At 48.4% G+C, this 17,057-nt stretch overlaps 1 protein-coding gene across 1 annotated transcript; it reads left to right on the top strand.

Moving 5' to 3' along the window:
- The first annotated feature begins 1,021 nt into the window (after nt 1-1,021).
- LOC144669473 (heme-binding protein 1-like) lies at nt 1,022-14,670 on the top strand. Its single transcript, XM_078531944.1, has 5 exons — nt 1,022-1,108; nt 1,528-1,644; nt 9,950-10,088; nt 11,928-12,108; nt 14,351-14,670. Exons 2-5 carry the CDS (start codon nt 1,567-1,569, stop codon nt 14,526-14,528), a joined length of 576 nt encoding a protein of 191 aa, XP_078388070.1. The 5' UTR covers nt 1,022-1,108; nt 1,528-1,566; the 3' UTR covers nt 14,529-14,670.
- Nucleotides 14,671-17,057: the final 2,387 nt, after the last annotated feature.

Below are 17,057 nucleotides of genomic sequence, written 5' to 3'. Positions count from 1 at the left end.
ATGAGTTATGAAAGCTGAAGCTCAGCTCCGGGGAAAATAAGACCAAGGCTGGGAAAGATCTGGTTGTGCCAGTGGTCAGACCGTGGCCTTGAAGAGGGTTGACCCAAACATCTCCTATAATTTAAAGGGTGAACTTTTATTGTAATGCGACAGATAGGGACAGGCTTTTGTTTTCAGGTCACGATCCTTGTGTGAGAATCTGAGGGTGACACCGGTAGCTGTTGCTACTAGATTGACCTTATGGAAGTTATAAACTTATAAACCCGCGTGGTTCAGCTTCAGCTGGAGTGTTGCGTACAATTCTGAGCACCACTTTAGGAAGGGTGCGAATGAAGGCTTTAGAGAGGGTGCGAAAAATATTCATGAGAATGGCGACAGGGAAGAGGGACTTCAGTTGCAAGGCTAGATTGGAGAAGATGGGCTTTTCTCTTTTGAGAAGGAAACGGTTGAGAGGAGATTTGATGGAGATGTTCAAAATCACAGGTCCAGACAGGCTACATAAGAACATAGGGCTTAGGAGTAGGAGTAGGCCATTCAGCCCTTTGAGACTGCTCCACCATTCAATAAGATCAGGCTTGATCTGATTTTAGTCTCAACTCCACTTTGCTGTCTGCCCCCCATAACCCTCGACTCCCTTGTCCATCAAAAATTTACCTTGAATAAATAGAATGACCCAGCCTCCACTGCTTTCCGGAGAAGAGAATTCCACATACTAATGATCCAAAGAGAAAACATGTCTCCTCGTCTTAGTCTTAAAAGTGAGATCTCTTATTCTTTAAATTTCAAAGGCCGCTAATCTCTTCCAAAGATCTTTTATCTATTGTCTTCAACTTTATTGAACTCCTTTCAAAATTGTGAACATTGCTGAGTGGATGGAGAGAAAGCGTTCCTATTGGTGGAAAGGTCGATAATCAGACGACACTGATGTAATATGAATGGCAAAAGAACCAATGGTGACATGAGGCAAAACCATTTCACACAGCGAGTGGTTAGAGTCTGGAATGTACTGCCTGAGAGTGAGGGTGGAGGCAGCTTCAATTGAGGCTTTCAAAAGGGAATTGGATTAATATCTGAAAAGGAAACATTAGCAGGACTCCGGGGAAACTGGGTGAGTTGCTCTTGCAAAGGCACAACAAGGGGCCTCCTTCTGTGCTATAACAGTTCCATCATTTTATGATTCTATCTATTAATGAGAAACACTAACCCCAAGGACAGTGAATAACTGTCAGCCTTGAAACCCAGAGTTGGCTTTTCCCCTTTTTGAGAATCATAAACTGCCTTCTCTCATCATCATTTACACAAGGGTTACCCAATTGTTGATCGTCACTGGGGGCAGGTGAGTGAAAGGGTTAATCCATAGTCTCCTCCCAGTAATGATGATGCATTTTCTCATTACACAACCTGGTAATCTCTCTCTCTCAGCATATTTCCCGAACTCTAAACTGTGTAATCAATTAATAAGTGAAACTTTTACCAAGTGACAGTGCTGAGACCGTGCCTGATACAAGGAGTTTTATTTGTCTTTAGGTTAACTGTGGACTGGGTTAAACTTCAGGAAGTGCAGTCATGTTTGGAATGATAACAAACTCGCTGTTCAGTCAGCCTGAGAACAGACCGTTTCAGACCCTCAATTCAGAAACCAAGGTAAGGAACTTCAGCAGATGCAGTGCCAGGTTCTCAATGCCAGTTCACTGACCCCCTCGCCCAGTGACTGTGAGGGAATTGGGTTGAATTGTGAGGAACCTCGTGACAGTCCAAACGCCCAGTGAACTTGGCTCTGATTGTCTGGGAATCCCCACCCACTCTCAATCTGCACTCCTTATAGTGACCATGGGTCACTCTGCCCTGGCATCACTTCACCAAGTGGCCCCCACCCTGTGTGTGAGTGGCACAAGGGCTTTTGTTGGCTCCATCCTGCCTCTCTGAGTTTTCAGTCTGTTCAGTAAGTTCCTTATCTCGGTGCCCAGATGAGCTGGGGCGAAACCATCTACCAAACAAACAATTTCAGGAGAACGCAGCAGCTCTCTAGGTGGCGCTGTTTGGCCTCAGGACCATTGAGTTAAGGAGGGAAAATAAGTCAGCACTGGAAAATGTATAATAAAAGCAAAAAACTGCGGATGCTGGAAATCCAAAACAAAAACAAAAATACCTGGAAAAACTCAGCAGGTCTGACAGCATCTGCGGAGAGGAACACAGTTAACGTTTCGAGTCCGAATGACCCTTCAACAGAACTAAGGAAAAATAGAAAAGAGGTGAAATATAAATCTCCGCAGATGCTGCCAGACCTGCTGAGTTTTTCCAGGTATTTTTGTTTTTGCTTTGGATTTCCAGCATCCGCAGTTTTTTGCTTTTATCTTAGTGTTTTATTGACTGCCACTTCTCAAGGAATGCCTACCTTGAAGAAGTACTGCTCCTCTCTCTGTCAGGATTTTCGTATCTCTCTTTTGCCTTGTTACCCCACCCCCCCTTAATTTATGTGTGTGTGTCTGTAAATGTTTGCGTTTCTCTGTGTGAATGTTTGTGTGTGTGTCTAAGTACGTGTGTGTGTGTGTCTCTGTGTACATGTGTGCATATGTGTCTCTGTAAGCATGTGTGTCTGTAAACATGTGTGTGTGTTCTATGTGTGTGTCTCTCTGCATGTGTGTCTCTGTGTACATGTGTGTTTGGGTGCCTCTGTGTATGTGTGTGTCTCTATAAACATGTGTGTGTGTCTCTATGTCTGCTTGTGTATGTACGTGTGCGTGTGTGTGTGTGTCTCTGTGTACATGTGTATGTGTCTCTATGTACACTTGTGTGTGTGTGTGTGTGTGTGTCTCGTGTTTTTTTTATTCATTCATGGGACATGGGCTTTGCTGGCTGGGCCAGCATTTATTGCCCATCCCTAGTTGCCCTTGAGAAGGGTATGTCTGTGTGTACATGTGGAGATCAGTCTGTCCCGGTCAAACTCCAAACACAGGCCAGTGTTCAACTCACTGTAAAGTTTCCAACTTGCAGGAGGTTTAAATTCTGGGGAAATGAAGGATTTGGATAAAAAATTGGTTGGATTTACAAACTTTTAGTATTGCTGGGCAGATGAGACTGTGATTGAAAGTTGCCTGCCCTGAACCCTTTACTGATCTGATTTGTGTTTTGAAGAATTCCTCAGGTGAAGTTTCAGTGTCTGTATTTGAAGTCTTGTACAGATGCTCTAGTCTAACATCGCTTCTCGGCCTTTTGGCTAAGATCAAGTGTAGTGTTGCAGGGGCGACACCATGGTCCTGCCATGGCAAGGTCGGGATGGAAGGGCGAAAACCAATCGCAATCCGAATTCATACCGTGGGTTACCTATCACCGTCCGAGTCACGGTGAACCACAGCGACGAAGGAGGATCACCTATGGATCGGGGCTTCTTCACCAGGAGGATCCTGTTGAAGGCGTGCGGCTTCCAAGCTACGGAGATCTTCACCCTGCACGACTCCCGCAAAGGTGGTTATTTCGACGTCACGTTCAAGCAAGTGGCAGACTGCGTCCGGCTCCTGAGGGTGTTCGAGGAGAAGAGAGACCTGCCGGAGATGAAGATCCTGACGGCGGAGCCGCACTTTTCTCTGCCGTTGCAACGGGAACGTGAGGTGATGGTGCATGTGTACAACCCCTTCGTCCCTGTCGCCGACGTGGTCACCTTCCTCACCAGGTACTTCGATAAGGTGGGGAGCGGCACTGAGATTCGAGACGACTTGGGGATCTGGACAGGCAAACGCCTGTTTAAGGTCACGCTAAAGACCGATGGTAAGGGAGCCATTTTCCACCCTCCTTCCAGTTTCGCTATCGGGGGAAACCGTGGCTACCTGGTCTACGCTGGGCAACCCAAGCATTGTCGCTCATGCGGCAAGGCTGGTCATGTGGCGGCCAACTGCAGCGCCTCCCTCTGCAAGATCTGCAAACAGGAAGGGCACCAGACAAAAGACTGCAAACAGGCCAAGTGCTGCAACCTGTGTGGCGAGGCAAGTCACCTCTACAGGACCTGCCCCAAACGCTGCCGTACTTACGCACAGGCAGCCAAAGCCGACCACGGGGAAGCAGAAGAAATGTTCCGTGTCACTCCAACCACCAAGGCCCCCAGGGAGCTCAACGGGACAAAGGAGGACACAGAGAGAGACAAGGTGGAGAAAGAGATTGAGGCAACAGAGAGACAATCAACAGCACCACCCCCTGAACCTTCCAGTCCTCAGGACAGCGAATCAATGGAGGAGGAGGCAGCAGTGGAAAAGCAGCAGGGGGAGTGGCGGACGGTGAAGAACAAGAAAAGTAAGAGGGAGCGAAGAAGAAGCAAAGGCGTTTCCCAGAGAAGCGGCAAGAGGCGTCTCCCATCCGACACGGATGACAAGGGCAGCAGCTCTTCGGATGAGGAAGTGCCAGAGCGGCACCGACAGAAGAGGCGGCAAAGCTCCAGGGCGTTGGAGGACGAGACACCCGAGCTCCAGAAAACTGGAGACAACAAGGAGACCAACGCACCCCAACTTTGCCTGCAACCTGAGGAGGCCAGTGCACCACAGCCCCTGGAATCTGGGAGCAGTGAGGCAATCATCGCACCCCAGCTCCAGGAAGCCGGGAACAGCAACCCCCCAGAGGGGGTGAGTTTTGGAGAAGCTTCTCCAGCAAAGGTCATCTCAAAATCCGCTCACTACGTGAACCTCCAGATGCCACTGGAGCAGAACACGGCCAAGGAGATCTACCTCAGCCCATCCAAAGTGAAGGAATTTGAGCTCACTACGGGTATGAAGGAGCAGACTAAAGGTCTGGGACTCTCAGAGACAGTGGGTTTGGTAGGAGAATAAATGCTTTAATATGGGTTTAAAGATTGTATCCATAAATGTGCGTAGCATTAAATCTACTACGCGATGTGTTGCGACCTTGGACTACCTTGCCAAGGTCAAAGCTGACCTGTTGTTTCTGCAGGAGTGTGCGATACCGCACCTCAGCTCCTACAGGCAATGGTCACGATGGTGGTCCCACGGGCCATCGATCTGGTCGGGCGGAAACGACTCTCGTTCCTCCGGCCTGGGTATTCTGCTGCGGGGAGGCAACTTCACCGTCTCCGAGGTCAAGGAGGTGGTGGGCGGGCGACTCCTGGTAGCAGACGTAATGTACAAGAACGCTCCACTCCGGTTAATTAACGTGTACGGCCCGGCACAAGGGGCTGAGCGGCTGGAGGTTTTTCAGCAGCTCCCACTGCTGCTGGCGACCTCCAGGCCGGTCATTCTGGGCGGGGACTTCAACTGCATCATCGATGCGGCTGGACGATCCGGCAGGGCCGGAAGCAGATTGGACGCTACGTCCAGATCCCTGATGGAAACAGTTAAGGATGCCAAGCTGCACGACGTCTTCAGCAACCCTGCAGACGGAGCGCAGCGTAGATACACCTGGTCGCGGCCAGACGGGTCCATTCGTTCCAGGATAGACTTCCTGTTTGTGTCCCGTGCATTCACAGTCAGATCCACCGAGGTCAAGCCGGTGTTCTTCTCTGACCACTGCCTCCTACTGGCGGACTGCCACTTGGAGGAAGACCTGAGGGTGGGCAGGGGGGCATGGAAGCTAAATGTGCAACTGCTGACCCCAGAGAACATTGAGGAGCTCAAGAGGGATTACAAAGGTTGGAGAACCGTGAAACCCCTCTTTGAGTCCCTGACACACTGGTGGGAAGTGATCAAGGGAAGCATCAAGAGGTTTTTCATCCGCAAAGGCACCCAGAAAGCTAGAAAGGAACAGAGGGAAATGTCCCGACTCCAGGAAAAGATGCAGAATCTGCTCCGGCTGCAGTCGATGGGGGTCGATGTCAAGGAGGAGCTCCAAGAGGTGAAGGGCCAGCAAGCCTCGCACTTTGCCTCGGAGGCCTCCAAGATCATCTTCCGTTCCAGAGTCCGCTCCGTGGAGCAGGATGAGACGTGCTCACGTTTCTTCTTCCAAAAGGTACACAGAGAGCGCTCTGTGATCAGCAGCCTGAAGGAAGAAGACGGCTCAGTAAAGTCATCACGGTCCGACATTCTGAGGATCAGCAAATCCTTTTATGCCGGACTGTATGACGTGAAGCCCACGGACAGCACGGCCTCCCAGTCCTTCCTGTCCTCTATCACGGAGGTCCTAGACCACAGTACTCGGGAGAGCCTAGACAAACCGCTAACCCCTGACGAACTGACTAAGGCCCTCGAGTCCTTCGAGAAGAGTAAAACCCCCGGAAGCGACGGCCTGCCGGCGGAGTTGTATTCGGCTCTGTGGGACTTGATCGGCCCAGACCTGCTAGAAGTGTACGAGAGTATGCTCCTGGCCGGCAGCATGTCAGAATCCATGAGGAAAGGCATCATCACCCTCATCTACAAGCACAAGGGGGAAAGGGAGGAAATTAGAAATTGGCGACCCATTTCACTGTTGAATATGGACTATAAGATTCTGTCCAAGGTCATCGCCAACCGGGTCAAATCCGCTCTGGAATTGGTGATTCACCCTGACCAGACCTGCTCTGTGCCAGGCAGGAAGATCTCTGACAGCCTGGCGCTGCTCAGGGATACGATTGCCTATGTACAGGACAGGGGTGTGGATACCTGCCTCATCAGCTTGGATCAGGAGAAGGCCTTTGACAGAATATCGCACACCTACATGGGGGATGTGCTCTCCAAAATGGGGTTTGGGGAGGGAATTCGAAATTGGATCCAACTGCTCTACACTAACATCAGTAGCGCAGTCTCAATCAATGGGTGGGAAACAGATAGCTTTCCGATTAAATCTGGAGTCAGGCAGGGCTGCCCTCTCTCGCCTGTCCTTTTTGTGTGCTGCATAGAACCCTTTGCCGAGTCCATCAGGAAGGATCCGGGCATAAGAGGAGTGACGATCCCAGGCAGTGGAGGCACTCAGGTAAAAGCCTCCCTGTACATGGACGACGTCGCCGTCTTCTGCTCGGATCCGCTGTCGGTGCGCAGACTGATGCACGTCTGCGACCAGTTCGAACTGGCCTCGGGAGCCAAGGTAAATCGTGGGAAGAGCGAGGCCATGTTCTTTGGGAAGTGGGCTGACCGATCCTTTGTCCCCTTCACTGTCAGGGCTGACGGCCTGAAGGTGCTGGGGATATGGTTCGGAGGGACCGGGGCATGCGTTAGAAACTGGAAGGAGCGAGTGGCTATGGTGAAAAGGAAACTGGGCATGTGGGAGCGACGCTCCCTCTCCATTGCGGGTAAGAACCTGGTCATCAGGTGTGAGGTACTCTCGCTGTTGCTGTACGTGGCGCAGGTCTGGCCCATTCCACACTCCTGCGCGATGGCGATCACTCGAGCCATCTTCCGCTTTATCTGGAGGTCGAAAATGGATCGTGTCTGCAGGGACGCGATGTACAAGCCTCTAGATAAAGGGGGAAAAAACGTGCCCAACATCGCCCTCATACTGATGGCCACCTTTGTGTGCGGCTGCATCAAGCGGTGCGTAGACCCTCACTACGCAAACACCAAGTGTCACTACGTGCTGAGGTTCTACCTGTCCCCGGTGTTGCGAAGGATGGGTCTGGCCACGCTGCCGCGGAACGCTCCAAGTAGTTGGACCGTGCCGTACCACCTGTCCCTGGTGGAAAAATTTATGCAGAAAAACACCTTTGACCACAAGTCCATCAGGCAGTGGTCAGCACGTAACGTCCTAGAGGCCCTGAGGGATAAGGAGAGGGTGGACCCTGTGGGATGGTTCCCCGAGCAGACTGTCAAAGTCATTTGGCAGAATGCCTCATCGCCAGAACTTTCCAACAAGCACCAAGACGTAGCTTGGCTGGTGGTGAGAAAGGCCCTCCCCGTCAGATCCTTCCTACACGCCAGGAGTCTCACCCCCTCTGCACGATGCCCTCGAGGTGGCTGTGGTGGGGAAGAGACCGTTGTTCACCTCCTTGTGGATTGTGCCTTTGCAAAGAAAGTCTGGAGAGAGATGCAGTGGTTGCTGTCGAGGTTCATCCCGAGCAGTTCTGTGACACAGGACTCTGTGCTCTACGGGCTGTTCCCAGGGACACACACCGAGACAAACATCAACTGCAGCTGGAGGATCATCAACTCGGTGAAAGAGGCGCTTTGGTCTGCCCGAAACTTGTTGGTCTTCCAGCACAAAGATTTGTCCCCGACCGATTGTTGCGGACTGGCACAATCCAAAGTCCAGGACTACGTGCTGAGGGACGCACTAAAGCTTGGGGCAGCTGCCGCAAAGGCGCAATGGGGAAGGGTCGCTGTCTAAGACCTTTCTACCACAGCGCACCGAGAGACTGGGAACTGTTTAGAGCCCCTCGGGCTGTACAGATCAAAATGAAAGGCTGTAAATGACTGTAATATTGTTTGTACTGATGCACCTGGTGATACATTTTGTAAAAGTTTAACCTGGATTGTACCCTTGTAATGTTGTTTTTGAAATGGTTTTGAAGGTGATTGAAGATTTTTATGAATAAAGTATATTTTTACAATAAAAAAAAAAAAAAAAAAAAGTCTGTATTTGAAGCAATTGATTTACACTGGGAGCTGTTATTATCAACAATTACCCAGAGAGGGCAGCAAAGCTCCAGGGAATATTCCTCACCAGGTCAGAGAGCTGATACTGCCCAATAGCACATATGATACACTGGGAGAAAGCACTGGGGTCCTCCACTGTAAATGACATTGGGAAAAAGCACTGGGATCCTCCACTGTAAATTACACTGGGAGAAAGCACTGGGATCCTCCATTGTAAATTACACTGGGAGGTAGCACTGGGATCCTCCACTGTAAATTGCACTGGGAGATAGCACTGGGATCCTCCATGCAAATTACACTGAGATAGCACTGGGATTCTGCACTGTAAATTACACTGGGAGATGGCACTGGGATCCCTATCTGTTGTTAGGAATCTATATCTCCAAGAATTATATGCTTTTTAAAAAAAATTGAAAGGACATTGAATTATTTGGACACTCTCCTAAGTTTGTGTTTTAAAAAAGGCTGCAAGTTCACTTTGGTCTGTGAGCAAGCTACTTTTTCCAGGAAATCACATGACTTCAGCTAAATGACCAGCAAGACACCTGGGAGATAAGAGTTATTTTGTTTACTTGAGTTAAAATGAAAAAAGATCTGTTGCCAGGCTGTGGGCTCCTGATAATTGGCTGAAAAATACATAGCCTAGGAGAAGTTCTGTCTGAACATGTTTTTTGAACTCAATGTCTGTCTTGGGGGAAAACTATGAAGGAAGAGTGCTCCTCTCTCTTTCTCTCCCTCTCATTCTCCCTGTATTTCCTACAGTCCAGATTGGGACCTTCAACCAGAAAATTCTCATCCCAGTATAACCCGTCTGTATTTGAAAGCCTGCGAAGCTGTGACAAGCAAGAGTTAACAAAAACAATGTTTCACCAAAGATTCTTTGGAAAGGACTTCCAGACAATTACTGTGACCAGCACTCCGTCATTGCATACAGGAACACCAGATCGTCAGTGCCAAGACCTTTTCAAACTTTATCCTTTTTCCTAAAGTGTTCCCTTATGCCAACCTTTGTAGAGACCTTATTTGTCTTGTCCTTTGTTTTATGTTTGTATGTCTCCATGTGAGTGAGTGTTGGGGTGTTAAAAGGGTAAATCGTTACATTTCTGGATTACAAATTTTATGTTAACCAATTTTGCAACTTGTTTTATAAAATAAGTTTTGTTTCATAATAAATCAATTATTCTGAGTTTATTGAAAGAAACCTGGTGAAAGTCTCTTATTCTGTGTCCTAACAGTAGTGAAGGTAAATAGTTGGCCATTTTGATAAGTGATTTAAACATTTAAACTAATGGTGCAACCTGTGGAATAGTGGGGCTGGAGAAACTGCCCACTCCTCCCATCCCGGTCATAACACTGTATTTAGTGGTGAAGTTCCTGCACAAATTGTCTGTCCATTTGTCAATGAGTTTATTTCACCCTTGAAATTACAGCTTTGGATTTTCTCACAGGGAGACCTGACCTATGAGGAGCGTAAATATGAGCCAGGTAATTACGCCAGTGTAACTATCAGCGGGAAACCATTTAATGAAGGTTCGGGTGAAGGAGCCTTGAAACTGCTCAAATATGTTGGAGGAACCAATGAGCAAGGTATTGAGGGTTCTTTCTGAGTTTGAAGTATAATATTGGGGAAAAGGGTAAGGGATTGGACTCTGCCTGTTGTAGGGGCACCTATTGTTACCCTGATTGAGGTCAGCCAGGATAGGGTCTTCTGCTTTGGTCAGTGGCAAGAGGCAGGAGGGTGTGACTGCGAGTGAGGAAGGTAAGGGGACTGGAGAGATAGAAGTGGAGGAGCCTCAGCCCTTGCAATTATCCCACAGGCTCGAGATTCCTGCAGCTTGTATCGACGAGAGTGGGAGCTGCAGGGTGGATGAGAAAACTGCTAAATTTGCCAATGACACCAAGATAGGTAGGAAAGTAAGTTGTCAAGAGGAAGTAGAGAGTCTGCAAAGGGATATGGGCAGGTTAAGTGAGTTGGAAAAAATTTGGCAGATGGAGTATAATGTGGGAAAATATGAACTTGTTCACTTTGGCGGGAAGAATAGAAAAGCAGTATATTATCCAAATGGAGAGAGATTGCAGATCTCGGTGGTACAGAGGGATCTGGGTGTCCTGGTGCACAAATCACAAAAATTAATATGCAGGTAAAGTAAGTGATAGGGAAGGCAAATGGAATGTGATCATTCATTGCAAGGGGAATGGAATATAAAAGTGGGGGAGTTTTACTGCAGCTGTACAGGGCCCTGGTGAGACCACATCTGGAATACAGTGTACAGTTTTAGTCTCTTTATTTGAAAAAGGATATAATTGTATTAGAAGCAGTACAGAGAAGGTCCACTCGACTGTTACCTGGGGTGAAGGGCTTATCTTATGAAGAATGGTTGTACAGGTTGGGCCTATACCCATTGGAGTTTCAAAGAATGAGAGGTGATCTTATTGAAACATGTAATATCCTGAGGGGGCTTGATAGGGTAGATACCGGGAGGATGTTTATTTTTGAGGGGTGACTAGAGCCGTTTAAGAATAAGACGTCTATCTTTAAGATGGAGATGTGGAGAATTTTTTTCTCTCTGAAGGTCGTTAGTCTTTGGAATTCTCTCCCCCAGAGAGCAGTGGAGGCTGGGTCACTGAATCTATTTAAGGACGAGTTAGACAGATTTTTGATGGACAAGGAAGTCAGGGTTCTGGGGGGGTGGGGGTCAGACAGCAAAGTGGAGTTGAGACCACAATCCAATCAGCCATGATCTTATTGAATGGCAGAACAGGCTCAAAGGGCCGAATGGCCTCCTCCTGCTCCTAGTCCTATGTTTCTACGTTTCGGTTACCAAATCCATTGAGTCACAACACACCACTACAATGTACATTTATATAGCGATTTAATGCGGTGAAATGTCTGAACATGCTTCACAGGAATGATTATAAAACAAAATTTGACACTGAGACGCAGGGAGATATCAGGTCTGATGACCAAAATTTGGTCAAAGAGGTAAGTTTTAAGGAGTGTCTTAATGGAGTAAAGTGAGGTAGGGAGGCAGCAAGGTTTTGAGAGGGATTTCCAAAGCTCAGGCTCCTGGGAGCTGACAGTGAGGCTACCAATGGTGAGGGGAGTGAAACTGGGGATGTTCATCAGGCCGGGATTTGGCAGAGAGCAGAGACCTCGGAGAATTGTGGGGCTGGAGGGGGTTACAGGGATAGGGAGGGGTGAGGCCATGGAGAGGTTTGAAAACTAGGATAAACACTTTATAATCGAGCTGTTGCCTGATCTGGAGCCAGTGTAGGTCAGAGAGCACAAGGATGATAGGAAACAGGACTAGGAGTGAATTAAGACATGGGCAGCCATCGGGGGCCTGTCCAGGGTTAAATGGGAAGCGAAGGGTGTACTGATTCCCAGCTGAGCGGAACCTTCCTGAATTTTGCAGCTTTTTGCAGGTGTCCAGTTGGGAATGACCTCTCCGGTCAGCATGGTCGTCTGGCCAACTGAGGGCGACAGCTTGCAACCCAAGGTCGAAGTTCAAATCCGCATCCCCAGCAAATTTCAGGAGAACGCCCCCAAACCAACAGACGAGAGCATCGAGATCAAACATCAAGATGGATTCACTGTCTACTCCACGTAAGTTTCAGTGAATCCAGTGAGGTTAAACCTGGCATCGTTGTGAAAAACCAGAGCCAATTCCACGGTCCGTGACAGAATGGAAAACGACAAGGTTTGACTTGACTCTACATTCTGTGCTCAGGTTACTTAACTGGTCCCAGCTGGAATGCTGGGGTCAGGGTGGGAATCTGTTGGACGGCCTGTCACCCTCCCAGCCTATCCAGCAGGCCTCTGCTTTTGGGATCAGACTGACCTTCTGGTTCCTCATCCCAGTGACAGGGATATTGCTGCAAGTTGACAGACTACACAACCATGCTTTCCATGAGGCACCCTCACCCAGTATCTACACTTACTTTCCATTAAGTCTCACTGGAGTCTGATTAAGAGCTCCCTCAATACTGCCCCTCTGACAGTGCAGCACTCCCTCAGTACTGACCCTCTGACAGTGCAGCACTCCCTCAGTACTGCCCCTCTGACAGTGCAGCACTCCCTCAGTACTGACCCTCTGACAGTGCAGCATTCCCTCAGTACTGACCCTCTGACAGTGCAGCACTCCCTCAATACCGATCCTCTGACAGTGCAGCACTCCCTCAGTACCGACCCTCTGACAGTGCAGCACTCCCTCAGTACTGACCCTCTGACAGTGCAGCACTCCCTCAGTACTGACCCTCTGACAGTGCAGCACTCCCTCAATACTGACCCTCTGACAGTGCAGCACTCCCTCAGTACCGACCCTCTGACAGTGCAGCACTCCCTCAGTACCGACCCTCTGACAGTGCAGCACTCCCTCAGTACTGCCCCTCTGACAGTGCAGCACTCCCTCAGTACTGACCCTCTGACAGTGCAGCACTCCCTCAATACTGACCCTCTGACAGTGCAGCACTCCCTCAGTACCGACCCTCTGACAGTACAGAGTTCCTTCAGTATTATACTGGAAATGTCAGCATTGATTTTGTACTCAAGTGCCTGGAGTGGGACTTGAACTCACAGCCTGCTGACTGAGAGGTGGGTGGGCTCCCCACTGAGCTCGCCTGAGCTTGTGTTGAGTGGCGAGAGCCTTCCTTTCCAATGGTCTTGTAATGAGCTAGGAGCTGCTTAGCAATAATGTGCTGATAGTGACAATGTGCTGATAGTGATAATGTGCTGATGGTGACAATGTGCTGATAGTGACAATGTGCTGATAGTGACAATGTGCTGATAGTGACAATGTGCTGATAGTGATAATGTGCTGATGGTGACAATGTGCTGATAGTGACAATGTGCTGATAGTGACAATGTGCTGATAGTGACAATGTGCTGATAGTGATAATGTGCTGATAGTGAACTCTGCCTGAAACAAATCGTCCAGGGCTTCTAAAAGGTCTTGGTCTTCACAGAATCACAGTGCAGAAGAGGCCCTTCGGCCCATCGAGTCTGCACCGACACGTGAGAAACACCTGACCTACCTACCTAATCCCATGTACCAGCACTTGGCCCATAGCCTTGAATGTTATGACGTGCCAAGTGCTCATCCAGGTACTTTTTAAAGGATGTGAGGCAACCCGCCTCCACCACCCTCCCAGGCAGCGCATTCCAGACCGTCACCACCCTCTGGGTAAAAAAGTTTTTCCTCACATCCCCCCTAAACCTCCTGCCCCTCACCTTGAACTTATGTCCCCTTGTGACTGACCCTTCAACTAAGGGGAGCAGCTGCTCCCTATCCACCCTGTCCATGCCCCTCATAATCTTGTACACCTCGATCAGGTCGCCCCTCAGTCTTCTCTGCTCCAACCAAAAACAACCCAAGTCTATCCAACCTCTCTTCAGAACTTAAATGTTTCATCCCAGGCAACATCCTGGTGAATCTCCTCTGCACCCCCTCCAGTGCAATCACATCCTTCCTATAATGTGGTGACAGAACTGCACACAGTACTCCAGCTGTGGCCTCACCAAGGTTCTATACAACACCAACATGACCTCCATACTTTTGTAATCTATGTAGTCTTGGTGACTAATTAGTGAAAACCCTTTTCTGTGCCAGTGCACTGCTCCGCACTGAGTCTGCATGTTGACTGTGATTGCTGCCGCAGTGCAATATCCAGCCCCTACTCCATGTCCGTAGTTGGAATGATGGGCTGGTGTCTGTGATGCAGGATCACAAGGTTGGAGCAAGAATGAAAAAGCACCAATGGCCGCAGTGGTCCCTCTCTCAACTGAAGGCAGTATTTTTACTCTTTTCAATTCCTCTCAGTGTTTGGCATTTCTTGTTCCCATCTTGCAGTCAGTTTGGAGGCTACGCCAAAGAAGCTAATTGGGTTGACTATGCGGGAAAGCTGCGAACAGCGATGGGAGACGCATCGTCCTATCACCGAGATTTCTATGTCTGCGCTGGCTACGACCCACCAATGAAACCCATTGGCAGGAAGAATGAAGTGTGGTTTTTGAAGAAGGAGGATTGAGGATTGACTGTGGAGGCGTCACAGAGAACGAGACTAGCACAACCAACAAGGAGGAGAAATCTCAATGAAAGACATCTCGAGTATCAAGTACTTTCTAACAGAAAATTTCCCCTGAAATCTCTGATTAAATATTCAAATGTTTCAGGAACCTCTTCTCAATTTCTGAATAGTTGCTCGGAAAAGCTTGAACCCGAGTAAACCCAAATTTCCAATATAAATCTCTCTCTCCCTCTCTATTTCTGAATCTCTCCATCTCTCCTCCCTCTCTCCTACCGTACCCTCTCCCTATCTATCTCTCTCACACTCTCTATCTCTTCCTTCCTCTCTCCCTCTCTGTATCTATCACTCTCCTCTCTCTCCCTCTCCCTCTCTCTGTATTCCCTCTCTCTCTCCATCTCCCTCTCTCTCTCTCCCTCTCCCTCCCTCTCTTTCTCTATCTCTCTCTCACTGTCCAGGCCTCCTTTGAACTCTCTTTGCTGCCTGCATCATTGCACTCTCTCCTATTCCAACTGATTCTCTCGCTGAATTTCAATATTGAAACCCTCCACTCACCCTACCCTCCCTCTCTTTCACATGGCCTTGGCTGTCTCTGGTATAACTGCAAGTACATTTCCCTGAAATTTAAAACCTCCCAGGCTGATTGGTGCTAAGAATCTGCTAAACTTCATTTTTAATCTTTAAATTGGTAGAAACAGTTTTTCCATCTTTAAAAACATGGTCAGTGTGTGGACGCCATTACCATCAGGCCAGGGATCAACCCTGGTTCAATGAGGAGTGCAGGAGGGCATGCCAGGAGCAGCACCAGGCATACCTAAAAATGAGTTGTCAACCTGGTGAAGCTATAACACAGGACTGCTTGTGTGCCAAACAGTGGAAGCAGCAAGTGATAGACAGGGCTAAGCGATCCCACAACCAATGGATCAGATCTAAGCTCTGCAGTCCTTCCACATCCAGTCGTGAATGGTGGTGGACAATTAAACAACTCACTGGAGGAGAAGGCTCCACAAATATCCCCATCCTCAATGATGAAGGAGCACATCAGTGCAAAAGACAAGGAGTTCCTCAGGATGTCCTAGACCCAACCATCTTCAGCTGCTTCATCAATGACCTTCTGCCCATCATAAAGTCAGAAGTGGGGATGTTCACTGATGCTTGCACAATGTTCAGCACCACTCGCGACTCCTCAGATACTGAATCAGTCCATGTCCAAATGCAGCAAGACCTGGACAATATCCAGGCTTGGGCTGATAAGTGGTAAGCAACATTCACGCCACACAAGTACCAGGCAATGACCATCTCCAACTAGAGAGAATCCAACCATCGCCCCTTGATGTTCAATGGCATTACTATCACTGAATCCTCCACTATCAACATCCTGGGGGTTACCTTTGACCAGAAACTGAACTGGACTAGCCATATAAATACTGTGGTTACAAGAGCAGGTCAGAGGCTGGGAATCCTGTGGTGACTAACTCACCTCCTGACTCCCCAAAGCCTGTCCACAATCCACTGACTGGGTGATGCTGAGCACCTGCTTTTAAACAAAGACTTTCTTTGCAACACTTTGTAATGAAACACCAACATTTTAATAACTTGTCTAAAACACCACACGCTGGTATTTGTGGGGCCAGAGGTACAGTGACTGAGTGGGAGGGTTGGAGGAGCTGTGTTTGTAACTGAAGTTGTTGTCACACTCCAGCCAGCAGTAAATAAAACCTAGACATTGTGATACGCAGTTGGTAGATCACATTCTGCATAACAACGATGGGACAAAGATGTGCAGGGTTTGTTAATCAGCCAGTGACATTTTAACAATAAACTGCATTTATACAACCCTTTATCACCTTATCAAACTAATCCCACAGCATCACAGTGAATGCCCATGTCATGCAGTGAATGTTGTCCCCTAAGTCAACATGCTGCCATTTTCTGTAAAGAAAGATCCCATGAACACAGGTATTCAGTTAATCTGCTTTTGATGGTGTTAATTCTGAGCAGAATGTTGACCAGGACAACAGGAAAACTTCCTGCACTTTGAATGCTTGAATTGGACTTTTTATCTTCATCCCAATAGACTTCAGTTTAATATCTCCTGTGAAGGATGGCATCTCAGGTAAGGCAGCGCTCCCTCCGAGCTGGTCAAGGTATCTGGTAGGTGGAGTAGGCTATCTTCAAAATAAAGGTTTCATTGCGATTTTCTACCAGGTCAATTGAGTCAATTTTCCAAAGTGTCAAATGATCCACTTGAGATGGTCTCACGCTCCTGGCTCAGAGAGACTGACATGATGTTACTAACCTGAAGTGCAAGCTATACTGTCACCTGCGCCACAATTGCAGTCCTAAGCAGAGAATCTCCTGGAAAGGCTGCTTTTCCTGCTCCTGCTCCCACACTGTTACCCCTGGAGTCCCCAAGATTCTATCCTTGGCCACTTTCTATTCCTCATCTACATGCCGACCCTCAAAAACATCATCCAAAACACATAAGGTTCCATATGTATTATATCTCATCACCATGAAGTCTATTGGGAT

This window comes from Cetorhinus maximus, chromosome 29, assembly GCF_964194155.1.
Source record: "Cetorhinus maximus chromosome 29, sCetMax3.hap1.1, whole genome shotgun sequence".
Taxonomy (NCBI): Eukaryota; Metazoa; Chordata; class Chondrichthyes; order Lamniformes; family Cetorhinidae; genus Cetorhinus; species Cetorhinus maximus.
This window is presented reverse-complemented; position numbering and strand designations above follow the sequence as displayed.